At 41.2% G+C, this 16,306-nt stretch overlaps 1 protein-coding gene across 5 annotated transcripts; it reads right to left on the reverse strand.

Annotated features, from left to right (window-relative positions):
- Positions 1-1,919: 1,919 nt before the first annotated feature.
- Positions 1,920-15,226, reverse strand: slc39a13 (solute carrier family 39 member 13). 5 transcript variants are annotated; one of them, XM_069173954.1, is made up of 10 exons: positions 14,963-15,226; positions 13,079-13,444; positions 11,297-11,404; positions 10,744-10,883; positions 8,260-8,379; positions 6,575-6,664; positions 3,754-3,804; positions 3,474-3,606; positions 3,283-3,382; positions 1,920-2,863 (listed from the first exon to the last, which is right to left on the reverse strand). In XM_069173954.1, exons 1-10 carry the CDS (start codon positions 15,000-15,002, stop codon positions 2,788-2,790), a joined length of 1,224 nt encoding a protein of 407 aa, XP_069030055.1. In that variant the 5' UTR covers positions 15,003-15,226; the 3' UTR covers positions 1,920-2,787. The 5 variants fall into 5 exon arrangements, with proteins under 5 accessions (XP_069030055.1, XP_069030058.1, XP_069030059.1 ...); XM_069173957.1 differs by having other exon boundaries at positions 15,041-15,225; XM_069173958.1 differs by having other exon boundaries at positions 13,079-14,721; positions 15,041-15,225.
- Positions 15,227-16,306: the final 1,080 nt, after the last annotated feature.

The raw sequence follows: 16,306 nt of genomic DNA on the forward strand, positions 1-16,306 counted from the left end.
GCACATGAGCCTCAGCAGGAGAGAGAACACCATCATTGTTCCTACGTAATGCGTAGATCACTGTAATTAATGAGAAGCTGAACAGCAGCAGGCTGTTGATGGTTGGGAAACTCTTGCCTACCTTTTAGCAGCACAAAACTTACAGTTCAAAGTCATTAGTTAGGATTTTACAGTGGTGGTCAAAACAAAGAAACCTCTCAACTGTTTTAAATAAAACAGAACTGCAATTTTAGCACAAAAAGTTTTTATTAAAGTTGTCCAATGTTTTTTATATGACTGTAACCTCCTCTGTGATGTGCAAACATTAGTTATTGCTTGGTTTCTCTTTGTAACGTCTTTTTTTTTGGTAAATTCTTCTAAATATGTAGTTGATGTGCACTTCACACGTAACTCTGCTGCCTTCGTGGCCGGGTCACCACCGGAAAATAAATTTGATCTCAACTGTCTGAATGGTTGAACCTGGTTGAATAAAAATATCATAACACAAGCAAAGCAAATATGCCACAGAAAGTTAAAAAAAAAATACATTTAAGACAAACATATGAAAAAAATATGAGAGCAGTAAACAAGAAGATAAGAATACAACCAGTATGGGATAAATGTATCGTAAAGTCTTGGATCTGTTGCAGGCACATGTGGTCAATAGTGAAGACATGACATGATCCAGTTTGAGGTCCTGCTGCTGTCGGTTACACCTTCAGAACAAAACAATCCTGAGAGCTGGTATACGATGGAGAGTTGAGATCTTACATATTGTACACGGACTGTTTCATAAACAAATAAACTCCACTTATTGTCTAGTTGTTTGTAATGATTAGTTTCTCTCTGTATACTCGATAGCTACAGTAAACTATATAGTGAGCAAAAACATGCTTTATAATCACTTTACAACAGTTATACAACTATACTTCTATTATGTCGGAGCAGTTTCAGAGTTTTTAAAAACATATACAAGATTTAAATGTCGATTTACATGATGTAAAGAAAATCTAAATCAAACGTGTCTCACACTCCTTTAGTTCCTTATTTGTGATGGTTTTATACCTAAATGAGACTCAGCAAATGACAAACCATCTGTTAAGGAGCTTGTTGGAGCGTTTCCTGACAGAGCGGCTCTGTGTTACGGCACACAGACCCGACGAGACGGTTTCGATGTGCCCGTGACACGTAAAGCTCGGCTCACGTTGGACACGTTGACAGTTGTGGAGTCTAGAAATCTTGCTGAGGCTGACTTCAGCTCAGGCAGTTAAAAGACTCCAAAAATGGGCGCGACTAACAGTTGACTTCTCACTGCATATTAATTGAAGGTTGATCTTGCTTAATATTTACCACCAAATAACCGAGGACACTCTAATCCTCGGCAAATTATTATATTTGTCATCCATCAGTTGGATATTTGAATCCGCACACGAGGAATTAAACGGTTGGATTAAACTGGGAAGTTACGGGAAAGCAGTGATCCCCGCTGAATGTGTTGGACTACAGTGTAAATGGTGGTTGTTTGTTGTCCTTCTGTGCTGTGAAGGCTCCCACAGACAATAAGCTGCTCACAGGCTGATGACTAAGGAAGGCAACACGCGGTGGAGTCGTTATGGCAACAGAAGCTTGCCAAATAGACTGTGTTGGAATTGGACAAGTGTGAGCACACAATCAATACACACCCCCAACACACACACACACACACACACACACACGCACAGGCCCCCCCCCCCACCCCCTTTGCGGCAAAATTTCTCTTATGGTGTTTTTTGTGCAGTGAAGTCAGTACAAGGCACTCAGCACCTTTACCAATCAATATCAGGACTTCCTAAATCCAGTGGGATAAATATAAAGCCTGGATCCCAAGTATTTATACTACATATTAACGGTCTGCTATCATGGCTGATCTTTTTCTCTAAAGTTATAAACAAAAAAACAACTTTTTACATAGATGTTTATTGTTTCAGGGGTAGAAACTTTGACCAAGAGGTGTATCAACAACATGACATGAATAATCCTGCAGGGTAAACTCAAACTAAACTAAAAGTTATTATATGTCCCTAGTCTAAAACATTTTTAGTATTAGGTCAACACAGAATAACAATCTTTTCCTCTAATAAAGTAAAATTGATCATCATTATTTAAGCCGATGAGCTGAAGCGGTGCAGCCCATGCTGCACGAGAGAGATGCAAACAGATCAACTTTGATGAGGAGCCCAAACGAGAGTAACGGGCCATCCCGACTTCTTATCGAGACAAAATGATGGCATGGCAATGGTGCACGCCTGCGGAAACTGTGTTCTGATTCTCAATAAATATGCAGCAGATAGGTCAGAAACAGAGGATGAACAACGACGCAAAACATTTAAACGATGTAGGTTTGCATGTAAAGAGGGAGGTCCTTGAACAGGACCAGTAACACCTGCTCCGCCCAAAATAGCGACTATTATTACCGATCTGCGCAGGTGCATCAGGTGTATCTGTGTAATTATATGTGCAAAACATCACGATTATCTGATCAAGACAATTTGATAACAAATATTCATACAAACCCTTTTAATCCTCCTTTGGTATTTAAGTACGGCACATTTAAGTACGGCACACTTTGTAATGTCCAAACATCCACCAGGTGTTCCTGTCAGTCGTCCCCCATAAAATGCCGTCCTTTGGTCAGATGCTTGTTTTAGTGTAACATGATGTTTCCATGAATGAGGGGGGAAAGGATACGAAGGGTCGGTGGAGAACAGGAATCCCCTCCACTGCTAACTTTTAGAGTTTGGTAAGTCAAGAGGGACGTTTCCTCTGTATTTAGTCGATAATGGCAGAGAGCAGAGCCATGATGGCCACGCCACAGAAAATGAGCAGAATCTGCAGCAGGGAGTGCCTGGAAATAAAAAAACAAAGGATTCACATTCAGACTTATTTCAGGGTATCAATATGCAGTCTGTCCATCTTCCAAATTATTTCTCAGCAGGTTTTGTTCTACTAAGACCTTCAAACATTAGTCATTAGTCAGACTTCCAACACAGAGCAGTGCTTCTTTTGTAATGTGAACACGTACAAGGATGAACATGTCTGATCAGGCAGGCGCTGCAACTCAAATCCTGCCGTCACGTTATTCCAAAGATCCAACAAAGGCAGTGAGGAAGAGGACAACTGTGAGCTAGTAAACGTGGATGTAAACAATGCGATTTGACAGATTTCAAAACTCAGCCTTCGTGTCTAATGAATACTGAACGTAAACAAAACTGTCACCGTATGAAAAAAAGAAAGCAAAGTAGTATTTAGAAACATCCAACACACCTTAAACTGGACTCCTCCAGCAGGTCAGGCACCACGTTCACCAGGGCTATGTAGAGGAAGCCTCCAGAAGTGAAAGGCAGTATCCAGCTACTGGCATTCTCTACAAACAGCACCACAGACGTATGACTGATTCTGGCCACTGTAAAATGCTCTCCACTGGACGATAATGACTTTGATTCGTCCTGTTTTACCTGTGCCCTTTGGGGACTGAGCACACAGGGCGAAGCCGGCTCCCAGGACCCCGACCAGCGCCGTAAACAGCTGCATGCGAGCGGCGCTCCATCGATCAAAGCCGGCCCGCAGCAGGATGGCGAAGTCTCCGACCTGCAGACGACGACATGTCTCAGAGCGGGAACGGCTCAACGTTCACCCTCACATCGGTCCTGGACGCTTCCAGCCATGTAAACATTTGTTCCATCCTCTAAATATTTAAATCCTTTAAAGGCACTTTAGTAAGAACTGTTATCTCACCTCATGGGGGATTTCATGGAGCAGGATGGCGAAGGTGGTGAGGAACCCAACCTGCAAGAAATGTCCCGTTAATGCTGCTTTGTCTGCAGAAATGTCTCGCGTGAATGCATTTCATCCGTTCTCATGCATTTCATCCGTACACATGCATTTCAGATTAGTTTAAACTTCTTTTTAAATTACATTTTAAAAAGGTTTAAAAAGTTTGAGATATCAACCAAACACTTCCTGATATTAAATGAGCAAAATGTTTAAAACTCTGTTCAAATAGAATTAAGTAAAAAAAAAAAATAGTGAATAATAAAAGTATCCTGATGAAATAATAATAAAATTACTATTTTATAAAAGCAGGGCGATAAACATCATCAAATCAGTGCAGTGAAAGTGAACACAAGTGAACGAGGTGAAGTGGTTCAAGCCACATGAAGCTCATTTTGTACAATCACAAGCTGCCTTTGACCAAAGACGAATGATCTGAGGGGAAACACACTAATTTGTGTGCTATTCACAAATTAAAGATCCAAGTTTAGTTTGTTCGTCCTCCCTTCAGAATTAAAACCGTGAAGCTTCACTCATTCATGTTTCGACAACGCTGCATTAATACAGATCATTTTCCTACTGCTATGAGTAAACAGAAAACACTGGTGAGATGTCTTGTATGTGCATGTTTGAGACATCTAGTGAACTTCCTCTCTGGCACAGTGATCCATAGTTCATGCTGCTCGCCTTATGTCTCTCCAGCTGGACTCTCTTCCCATAGCTACAAATATAAAATCACCTACTGAAGCGGTACAAATGCATGTTGCTGCAGTTTTAAGTGCACCTTTTTCAATAAGCCTCTAACACAATGAAACAAGGAGCAGTTTCAAACTGAAAGAGTTTGTTGTAATGAGGGCCCACTGAGTATTTTAAAGAGAGTGGGCCTGCTGATACGAGAAGTCTGCTGCTCTGCCAGAGTCTGTAAACGCCTCCAAACATTGTTCTCATTAACGAGCAGCGCTGCGTCAAAATTCTCCAGATACATGTTAGTCCTTTGCTTTCATTAAGTATCGCAGTGCTCTCCTTCTGCACTTAATATTCAACCTTTTAAAAGGGCAAACAACTTCATTTGCATTCACATAGTCACACGAGATGGACATTGTATTATTCAGACTGACGTTGCCTCCTCGTTAGTGTGACTCACCGGATGTAGACTGTGGCTGACTATCGGAGTCCACATTTTCCTCTTCTGCTACCTGCGTGTTACTTTTTTCAAAAAAAATCAACCTCAAACCGCCTCCGAACTGCAACAATTTCTGGAGTTATCACAGGCCTTTAAAACTCAAAATCTAGACTACCTAATCCCAAGAAACAGAAAACTTAACACAAAGCATCGGAGCGAGACAAAGCAAAGCAGCTTCATAATATACAGTACGTACTGTAAACCACTAAGTGCATTAACTCTGTTCTCACACGAGCACCAATAATAACTACATAGAAGGAGAGTTCAGTTCGGTCTTTGCTGTGTTCTGATGGTGCGGGTCGGAGCACACATCTTTCTGCCAGTTAACAGTCGTCTTCGTGCTAACCTGCTCCGTTTATTCCCATTACTTGTACAGTTTGTACGCAGACTTTGGGTAACATCTGCTCACGCTGAATTAACTTGTTTACTGTCAGTTAGCGGATCATACTCGACTGACGAGGGATCTTGGATAGGACCTCATGTCGGTGAAGTACGAGGAGGTCTGGTGGGGGATGTGATGGAAATCGTGGAGATGAGGGGAAGAAGGCAGAGGAGACCGTTTTGGATGTGACCGCAGTGATGTTTATTGGCAGCATCAAGGAGGAGAGGGCACAATGTGTGGTCCGGTTGCTAAACCTCTGATGAACTCTCACAGGGGCTCAACTATAAGGAACACATTGGTTCTGATAAGGACAACAATGTGTTCTTGGCTGAATACTGTCAGACGGAGTCAGACATAATAATGGACGAACTCCAACGCACAGAATAGGAGCATCAAGAAAAAAGAGGGAGAACGAAGGAGACTTGGGTTCCATAGACCAGCTCAAGGTGAAGTTCAGGTGATCGCAGGTTACAGGAAGTGTACATTCGAAGTGTTTAATCCAAAAGTAGACGGCCATCTTTAACCTAGCATGATCATAAAACCCAAGTTAATGAGGGGATGTGAAGACATGTTGGCTCCGATGCCTCTGACAGTGACAACTTGTAATGTTTTGGAAAAAGCTGCACATAGTTTTAGGGAAAGTGACTCTTCTATTGCTCAAGACACATTCCAGGGCCACCTGTTCCGTTTGGGTTATCTGAAAGGGCTTTTTTGGAAAAACAAGTCCATATTTGGGAAATAGTTGGAAATTAGAATGATGTAGAGTGCCAAATTTTTCACTGTTCGGTTTCAGCTGGAGAAACTCAATTGTCAAAATAGTATTTGGTCAGGCTGCAGGCCAAACAGACGTCTCTGAGTGAAGGGTATAAAACGACTGAGTTTGTAAGGTATGTTGTCCACTCAATGAAAAATGTACTGGATTTATTGAAGCACTGAATGACTCCTGTTTCTGTTATCTGTGTACTTAAATCTAACAATAGGTGGAGATCAGTAAAACTGTCAGATTCTAGAATCCTTCCATTTATTTCTCCCAACAGAAGTGATTGTAGGAACGGAGCGAGTGTTTACGTAACACATTACATTTCATAGTAAAAGTTCAGTTTAAAATCACACAAACACAGCTATGCAGTTACGATCATACCGGCAGCGTATATGAATGAAAAACACAGCTGTTCCAGCTGTTTAATGTTTTTAGTGAGGAGGTCGTCACAACTTCTTACCTTTTTGCTAACCAGGAAGCTCCCTGCTACTGCTAGCCCATGGGTGAAGTTATCAATACAGTTGGCCAGCAGATTTAGATATCCACTTGTCTGTGACACACAAAATAGAAGTGCTACCGTTACTCACATGAGCCTGGATTAGTCAGAACAGAGAAAACAACAGCAGTTTGTTTGAAGACACAATCCTGGTTTCATTGACTGAGCTGTATCTCAACATTCAGATTGTAACCTTGTCAAGGTTGTAATCTTAGTTATTAAGTAAGTGTTGTGATTAGGGGTGGGGGCGACATGACCCTAAAATGATATCACGATATATCTGGGTATTTTTTTTTTATAATGATATTCTTGACGATATGAAATACAGAAAAAGGAGTTTTGGAGGTGCAGCGGTGCAGAGAGCTGCTGTCTGTCAGGACGACTACATGATCAGCTGCAGAGCTTCTGACTACTTCCTCACCTGTCGGCAGATTCATATGTTCTGGACGGATTGTAGGAAGTTCAGCGTCGACGTTTGTCCATTAATACCGTGGTTTGGGGCTTTTGTTGAACTTTTATGTTGTAACGACTCGACCACCTGAGCGTCTGCTGCACTCCGTGTGTGTGTGTGTGTGTGTGTGTGTGTGTGTGTGTGTGTGTGTGTGTGTGTGAAGCACACAGAGGACCGAGGAGGAACAGAGCCATGCTGAGCTGAGTTTGAAATGTATGCCCTACATTTCCACTGCGTAAAAATATGACGTCGTTGCATTCTATCGCGATATCATTTTTTTGAATACCTTCTAAAAATTTTACCCGTATTATTGTGAATGATATGATACGGCAGACCCCTCGTTGTGAAGTCAGCCAAGTTTACTTTCAGCTCTGTAGTCTGACCCCATTAAAATAAGGCTGTAAACGATCTGTTTCTCAAAGGAAACCTGGAGTCTGAGTCCAGACTAAAAGGGCAAAGAAACTAAATAAGTAAACAGTAAATAATAGATGCACTGTGTGAAAGGATATGCAGCAAATATGCAATATGCATGGCAACCCAATGAATACAGAGAAAACTGTGGTAGACCAGGCCGAGGATAAACAAGGGTCCCAGTCTCAAGGTAGATACCTGTTTCAGGGTAGGAGTGGTTGGCAGGTATTTGACTAAAAACTATGTAATTTTGAACTGTAATAATAATAATAATAATTTTGAACTGTAATAATAATAATAATAATTATGATTATTATTAGTATATTTACTAATAATAATCATAATTATTATTATTATTATTATTATATATAATAAAACTATTTATTCAAAAATGTACTGTCTGCCATACAAATAATATTAAGCAGACATTGGAAAAACAAAGCTTGAGCTGAAGATAGAGGGGTTTATAGGTGCTGTGAAAAAAATGCTTTGTTGCTGCACCTAATGTTGTAATGGGAAAACACTGCTTCAGTAATAAATGCATTGTACTCTTGTGTTTAAAAAAAAGTTTTGACAAGCAGGTTGCACTGAACAATAGTCAACAAACTTAGCAAAGTTTATGTTTCTGGTTTCATTAAGCCAACTAAGTTTCTGTTTAATGCTCAGTTTGGAGGACTTAGGAAGCAAAATAATACCTCTTACATAAGCAAAGCATGTCAAATGTTTACCCCCAGCAACCTAGCCTGTCTTTTTGTTAACCGGGATATGTTTTGGTTGTCAGTATTACCTTGATTTTCTCAGATCTTTTCTGCAGACTCTGTTGCTTGGAGGATTTCCATGACTCAGCATGGTGCCCATTTCTGAGTGATACGGCTGCTTTTCCACTGAAAACTGAATTAGACTGCGTCTGTGGAGGAAAAAGGAAGAAAAACAGCAAAAATGAACACGCAGTTCATACATGTTCAAAGTTTCCTTTTTATTCTTCAGTGAATGATCTTTATGTTCCCATGACTCATGTGTCTACATCGGTAGTATGCCGTTAACTTGGAACCATACAGCCCACCTTGGCCACAAACACCAGACACGCTAAAAACAGTAATTTAATGGTGGCCTGAATCTGACAGAGCAATAAACAGGCATTTTATTGAGAGTTCACCCACGGGCAGCAGAACAGCTGTTGAAACATTCTCATTATTTTCCTGCCTTCCTAGATGTGCAGTAATCAGAAATAGTTTGTAGTATTTTTTTTTTTTTTCCCCAGATAACCCTGAAATTCCAGCCCTGGTCACCACATTAATATTTCTTATATAAAAGAATTGACCCCTTCATGTCGTGCTGTGGCTTCTGTTTTCCGAGAACAGCAGACTTCCCTGTTCTGTCACACAGAAACCACTTACGTTGCCATTTAAACTGATAGTCAAATAAAGGGAGAGGAAAATAACCTGCTGTCTTCTGGTGGCTGCAAGCAAATGTTTGCTCCATGTCTGTGATTGAAGCATGAGGAAGTAATGAAGTGAGATGCCATTTTTAGGGCAATCAATCTCTAACAGATTGGCGCTACACTGTCAGAGCAAAACACTGAGTTTTGTTTAATGAGAAAATTTAAAACAATCTGAACTAAGAAAAGTGGTGAAATCCTCATCCATCAAAAACACAGATCTGATTCAAGTACAAAATAAATTCAGCGGGGTTTTTTTTATATGCTAAACGCAGTATTTTAAGAGAATAATTCCAACCTCTCTGTCTTTCTCACACTGTCACACTCAGTCGTGTCTATTGTTGCCTCTGTCTGTAAGCTGAGTGTTCTCCAGTGGACACTGAAATGGCTAAAGCAGCTGCTTCACCCCGGCACTATAAATAGACACAAGTGGAGGAACTGAGCCGTGGATTCCAATCTTCTCCCTCAACGGCATTAGAAAGACAGGAGGGAGGACGAGACCTCCTTTACAAACACTCTGCAAACAGACACTCGGCGTCTACAGAGCAGCAATGTGTTAAAGACGCGTGTTTGTCAATCAATCTAATTTCATGTTGCACAATTTTTAATACACTTTCTAAACAAAAAAAACTTCAACTTTAACTCGAATTAGAAAAGACACAGTAATTAACTGATAACATATTAAATAATAATACCACAGCAAACACAATATCTAATGTTGATCAGGTTGCTTATTGAGCAACTTCATATCCATTAATATTAAGGGGATATTAAAGGAGTGATTTGATAATAGACTCGGATGTACACAGTAAATGTATACAGCAGCCAGCAGCCACTTAGCTTTGTACATACATGGGAAATTGGGAGGAAACAACCAGTCTGGCTCCGTCTGAAGGTAACAAAACCCACCTGCCATCAATTCTAAGGCCAAGTAATTCAAATGTTAATATCCAGCTTGTTTTATCTGTACAGAAGACTGAGCATAGAAATGACACGTTGTGCCGTTACAGATGTTAGGTTCAGAACCGTAACATAGCGCTGATAGCATAAGAATCAAACCCACAGTCAGACAAACACAAGGCTTGGCACCAAATCTGAGTTTTACTTGCAGCAAGGGAAGTCCGTGCAGGGTCTTAGAGTTGTAAGCTCTTCACCTGGCATCAGCCAACTCCGAATCAGACTTCCCTCTTTGCTCCTTTTATTGTATGTATGTGGTTACAAAACATCACGTGATTACATTACTATAGATAAGGTACCGTGACTGCATAGGGGTTCAATGCTCTTTGCACCCTATATGAGTATGTTTGCTTTTAATCAATGTGTCTTTGCACCCTATATGAGTATGTTTGCTTTTAATCAATGTGTGTGCTAAACTAGATAAGCCAGTTCCTTTGTTGCAAGAGAGGAACTCATGGTTTGTGTATGTAGTAGTGACCTTTCAACTACAGTTATCTACATAGACTAACGGAAACTTTTCACACATAACAGTCACTTAATTTACACACTGACAATGAGTTACTATTTTTCCTAACAACAGATGTTTTGTGACTATTTCTTTACCACAAGACCTGAGAGTGACAATCCCTTTATGTCATATAGCACATTCCCCCAAACGCTACTGCTGTAAAGTGTTGGTTGTCATGTGATGCTACGGTAATCAAAACACCACCGACAGAAATATGCAGACCGAGCACAAGAGCTCTCTGCCCAAAGCATACCAATGAAAACAAAAATATGCGAAGGCTTGTATTGACATGCGTGTGCAGCGAGACTCCTGCGAGCAGCGGAGAGCACATTTGTCTAAAAACACACTATTTCAGCAGAAATACTTACAGCAGAGTTAAACTTCAGGTCTGCATCTGGAGCGTCCTCCAGGCTGTCTTGGTCGGGGAACATTTTCTCAAGAAGCAAGAAGGCCAGCAGACCAATGATTACCCACAAGCCCTGGGTCATGTAGTGGTTTTGTTTACCAGCTACAAGGGTAGCAGAGAGATTGCAAATAAGACCGAGAGCAAATACAGTATGTGCCAAGTGGGCAATGCCATTATAGAAGTACTAAGTATGCATTACATACACATGTTGTACGTGCTACAAACATCAGTTCCTACTGACTAGGGCCAAATGAAATACTGTGTTGATCATATTTTTCTAGAAGCAATGTAATGCATAATAGAGCAAAGGTTATTATATCAAAACTGCTGTGCCAATGTGAATACTTCATGAAATTGATATAACATCGGTCTGTGATGTCTGTGAGAGAGCGGACTGTTTAAAGGCAATGCAGCAGTAATAGGATTGTATATGAATATGTGTTTCAGAGGGAAGAATGGGTCAAACCACGGTGAACAGAAAAGGTGGTGATGACGCTGGTGGAAAGGAAACCCACCTGAAGAGCCGGAGAGTGCCCACGCCTCAGGAAGGAGGTGAAGGAATACATCACCAAGGAGACCACCAATAGCAAAGCTTAAGAGCTGCTTCAGCTTCTGGCTTCCAGCTGACAAAACACAAAGAAAGACACAAGAAACAAATTATTGTGCAGTCAGGTTAATAAAAACTGTAAATTAATGTGATCTTTCATTTTGGTTTAAAATTACTGACACAAATAAAAGAAGACATTTTCATTTCTCTTGTTCTTGATTAACTCATTATTTCACCAGATAAAACTCAATGCGCATAAATGCAGTGAAGTGTCTCTGGCTCAGCCTGCTTAAATGAACTATGTTTACTCATGCTCCACAGAACAGAAATGTTATTCTTGAGGAGTTTCCTCTGGTAATGACTAACCTCTGGTCAGGGCTGCAGCTGACAACCCTCAGCCTGAAATACCTCTGGAATGCCACGTTCCTGTGGGTGGAGCCTCCTAAAGGCCTCAGGCTGACCCGCAGTAACTTAGGCCTGCTAAATGAAGCTCAGTAGACAGGGCTTTCTCTCACCATCATAACACTTAGGGGCAGCCGCTGAGTGTTTTTCACACCTTTAAGCCACTACAGCTTCACTAGAAGCTTTGTTTACCATTGTTCGGCGATTACTCTCTTTATAGAAGACATTTCTAAACACTGTAACAATAAAAGTGTTTGTAGCCTGGCCAGCATACCACACTGCTACAACAGCACCTAAAGCCTCCAGCAACCAGGGAAACCCCCAGTAGCCATACTTAATAAGATTAGTGTATCAGTTATTTAAAGGTTAAAGTCCATATACTGACCCTAAAAATCTAATCTCACAACATTCCACATGTTCGACTGACGCCTGGTTTTAACGTGCTCTTCATCTTTTGTAGCTTCATGGTAGCTAGTAAACAGCTTTTAGGTGCAATGCTGCCGCTCTCTGGAAGTAGTAATGTGTTAGTACCCGGCCGACAGTAAAAACAATGGAAAATATATATTCTTTTTAAGACAAAAGTTGGATAAACTGTTTGATCTTTTAAAATGTAATGACTAGTTGAAAAATGATGACCCTGATTTATGCTTCATGTAGAAAAACGTGCATTAGTGTTCATGAGGTCATCACTGACCAATGTTCGGTTTTCTGGCAAGTAGCAGATTTCCAGAAAGTTCCTTTAAGGCTATAAACCACCTGAAAGTTTAAACCATGAGGAAGGTGCAGCTGGGTTTCAGACCGGCTGACAAAGACCCAGCAGAATTACCTGTGATGCCACTGAGGCTGTTTTCTCTCTAGAGACACTGGAAACTTTAGGTTTTTAGATGTACAGTTGTGAAAAGTGTGTGAATCGTGGATGCCAGGCCAGACTTCTGGCCTATTTGTAGTTCCTGTACATAGTATGAACCGAGGCTTTGATACCTTCTGTTGGATTAATGAGATGGTTTTTTTTGTTTTTTTTTTACTGTCGACACTTGACCTCTAAACTCTTCTGATGTCAACAGTTAAAAAGCTGTTAAATACTAAAACCTAGTTTAAAAAAAAAAGTTACATTATTAATATGGCTAACTCTTTTTAGCACAGTAAACGATTAATTCCTGCTTTTTTACAAATTATATTACCATTTAAAAGTCATTGTTTCAGTCCATTTACACAGAAATCATCTCAATGATTTGTCTTGCACAATACTGCATATTACAGAAATATTTATGTAGCCAATAGATAAATATTGTGATATCAACAGAAATAATTCAGAGGCATATGTATCCCACATATTGCTCCCTCTTACCTTCTGTTTTGAGGGCTGCCCCAGCTTCAATAGGAATGACAAGCAGAGGGAAAATCCCGCTGAGGCCGACAGCAACAGAGCCCACCAGGGACAGGAGCCAAACATGTGCATGTTCACTGGCTAAGAAGTCTGCTACCGCCCGGAGGCCCGGGAGGTCATCTGTCAGGCTGGGGCCTGGTCCTGCAGCCGTGGCTGTTGCATGAGCCAGAGCTGTTTGTGTCATCTTCTGGCTGCTTGATGCCCCCCTGGAGGTTAGCATCAGCAGGGAAACGGGGATAAACAGAGCAGCTACAGCCCAGCTGGGCTTCCTGCAGCATCCACCTTTCATCCGTCCCACGGTCCAAAAAGTACTCGCAACCAGTAATGCTGTAAGAGGAGCACACTTTGAGACAAACAGGAACTCTCTTGGACCTTTTCAACAAACTAATTTGAATGAGAATCAAATTAGAGCTGCAAGTGTCACATTTCCCTAAAGACCAGGGTGATGGATTCAAAGTGCTGGTAGTTTTCTGGTATTGAAAACAAAATAAATCTGTAGATCCTTGTTCTCCAAAAACTGGAATCAATCTGTTGGCTGCATTAAAAAAAAAAAATATGGTTGCTACCAAATGTTAGTCACCACATTTAATAGCAAAATGACAAGAGTTCAACAAGCATTGTAGCCCAACCAAGGTAGAGAGTAGAAATATTATCTGGGCGACGGCTCCACTCCTCTGCTCTGGTTCTCCATCATTGTGAACGTTGCAGAGAGTACATACGAAACCTGTCGCGTTTTCTGGAAGCGAGTCGATCCTAAAATGCGACACGAGAACACCGGAGACCCCTGAATGGTCAGACAAGATCGGGATCATCATCCAGTAAGTACGTGACACATCCTGGTAGTGTCACGTGGCGTTGCTGTGATTACCAGCTACACTCAACTATGTCCAGTGGAAAAAAACAATATCCAGAGAAGCAGCTGACCCCAGTGAACTTGTGCTGAGGTGGCAGCAAACAGTGGAAACACCACAAATATACTGCACACTGCATATATATATATATATATCCTGTAAATGAGTCTTTTTTTTTTTAAAGATTTGTGCTCCAGATATCCACTGAGTGAAATGTTTAACAGCTCAGAAATAACTGCACAGAAACTGGCAGACAAACTGTAATGGAGACATGTTCCTCTATCAGTCTGTTATATCAAGCAAAACAAACAAGTCCCTGATAAGCAAATCTCAACCTAAAAATATTTTGACAGCCTTTTCTGGAAATGGAAGTTCCTCTTCGACAACCTACCTTTAATCAAAAACTGCAGAGTTATTTTCTGAACTCTCCGCAGATGTAAAATTCGTGATAATCGTGCTTCAGTTGTGGTAAAAGTTCAGCTGTGGCAGAGGAAGGAAACTCCAGAGATACCAGGCTTCCTCCTGGCAGCAGCAGCCTGCCCGCATCGGTCCATGTCGGTACGAGTCTTTGTGAAAAGTCAAGAGTACCGTAAACTTACTGAAGCCGATCATTCACATTTTGCAGAAAGGTTGCAGCAGATGGAGACATTTACTGAAGACGCAGGTTATATGGTTTCCCTGTGTGGAAGTTACACGGAGGCACCAACAGTTACGCCTCACATTAAACCTGCAGGAAATCATAACGCCATGGAGCTGAAGAGGAGAACAACGCGGCAAATTAGTGTCACGCTAAAAAAATAAAAATTAAAAAAATTAAAAAAATTAAAAAAAATTTTTTTTTAAAAAACTGCGTGAACCAGCGCTGCGCGTAAAAGTTAGCACGCTAACGTTAGCTTGGTAGCTTGGAGAGATTAGCTCCTCTGACACGCAGTCACTGCTAATTAAGGCTAATGGCTATCCTGCTAAAAAGCCAGCATCAGTTTCACAAACTTACTGGTGTCGTCAGCGGCCGTAAAACCACCTCGAGACATCATCACGGCAGCATGAAAGTGGCCAGCTGGTCTATAAATACCTGGTGGTTTCGGCAGTCTGAGCACCAGTGTGTCCCTGCCATCCAGGCCGGCTTGATGAACGCAGGCTTTGCGCAGCTGAGTCGCTCCGGATCGCCGCAGGCTGCGGGCAGAGATCCACGCTAGTGAACTGTCCGTCACCGCGGCAGACTCTCCCAAAAACAGCCACGTATCAGGATCCTGGAGGGGAAAAGCTACAGCAGCAGAGGAGAGGAGAGGAGCAGCGTGGAGCCCGCCCCACCAAACTGTTCAGGAAGTTTCTCCATGCCCCCACCCCTCTCCCAAACTTTATCCACATATCCAAATCTAGGAAGGAGCGCAGGACATTTATCTCATAGTTCAGGAAAGTAGAGGAAAGACAGTGGTGGAACCAAATCTTTAACTTTGTACTCCATTGCATTTATTTTAAAGCTTTAGTTATTTTCCATGGTGGGATGTAACCAAGTACGTTTATTGTAGCCCACTTCAGTACAAATATGAGGTATTTGCACTTTACTTAAAAGTTTTTTCCGTTTTATGCAGCTTTAAATTTCTAATCCAATAAATCTCAGAGGAAACTATTGTCCTTTTTACTCCACTTCTTTTGTCTAACAGCGTTAGTTGCTTTTGAGATGACAGATTTTAACACTTTTTCTGAAATTAAATTTAACTGTTAAGAAACAGGAAAACAAAATCTGCATTAATCCTTTTAGTCAGTTTTTATTGAGCAGATTCAATGCCTCAAATAGGACGATTTGCTGCTTGTCTTTTTCCAATAAAGGATAACAAAGTGAATGTGAACTGCAAGCAGTGATCTGCGGGCCCTCGGACGCTGCCCGTCGGGGCCTCAGCAGGTCGGGGCCTCCGGCTCCTCGACATGCAGCACGCGACGGTCCGCATATTCACGCTTGCAGTTTTAATTTTTTTCTCAATCTCGTTCCTTATTCTTCTTTAAAAAAAAAAAAAAAGCCTTTTGTTGGCTTTAACATCTTCAAAAACGGATGAAACTTGGTGCCTCACACGTGCAAAGTTTTGTGAGGTTTGGAGCATCGTTTGACCTTAAACATCAACTTCCTGTGTCACGCTGAAACATCAAACTTAGCCGCATCGCCTTGGCATGCCTCAAGTGGGGATCGAACCCAGTTACTTCTCACTGAGGCAACTGCTCTAACCACTGCACCAGTGTGTCATACTATAGCTGAGCATGTTGTCAGAAAATCCAAGTCGACACATCTTTTTTTGTTATTGATTTTTATTTGAGTTTTTTTTTTTTTTTTTATTGTTGTTGA

Source organism: Embiotoca jacksoni, unplaced genomic scaffold (genome assembly GCF_022577435.1).
Source record: "Embiotoca jacksoni isolate LCO1_2020_lvr unplaced genomic scaffold, fEmbJac1.0.p SCAF_6, whole genome shotgun sequence".
NCBI classification, from domain to species: domain Eukaryota; kingdom Metazoa; phylum Chordata; class Actinopteri; family Embiotocidae; genus Embiotoca; species Embiotoca jacksoni.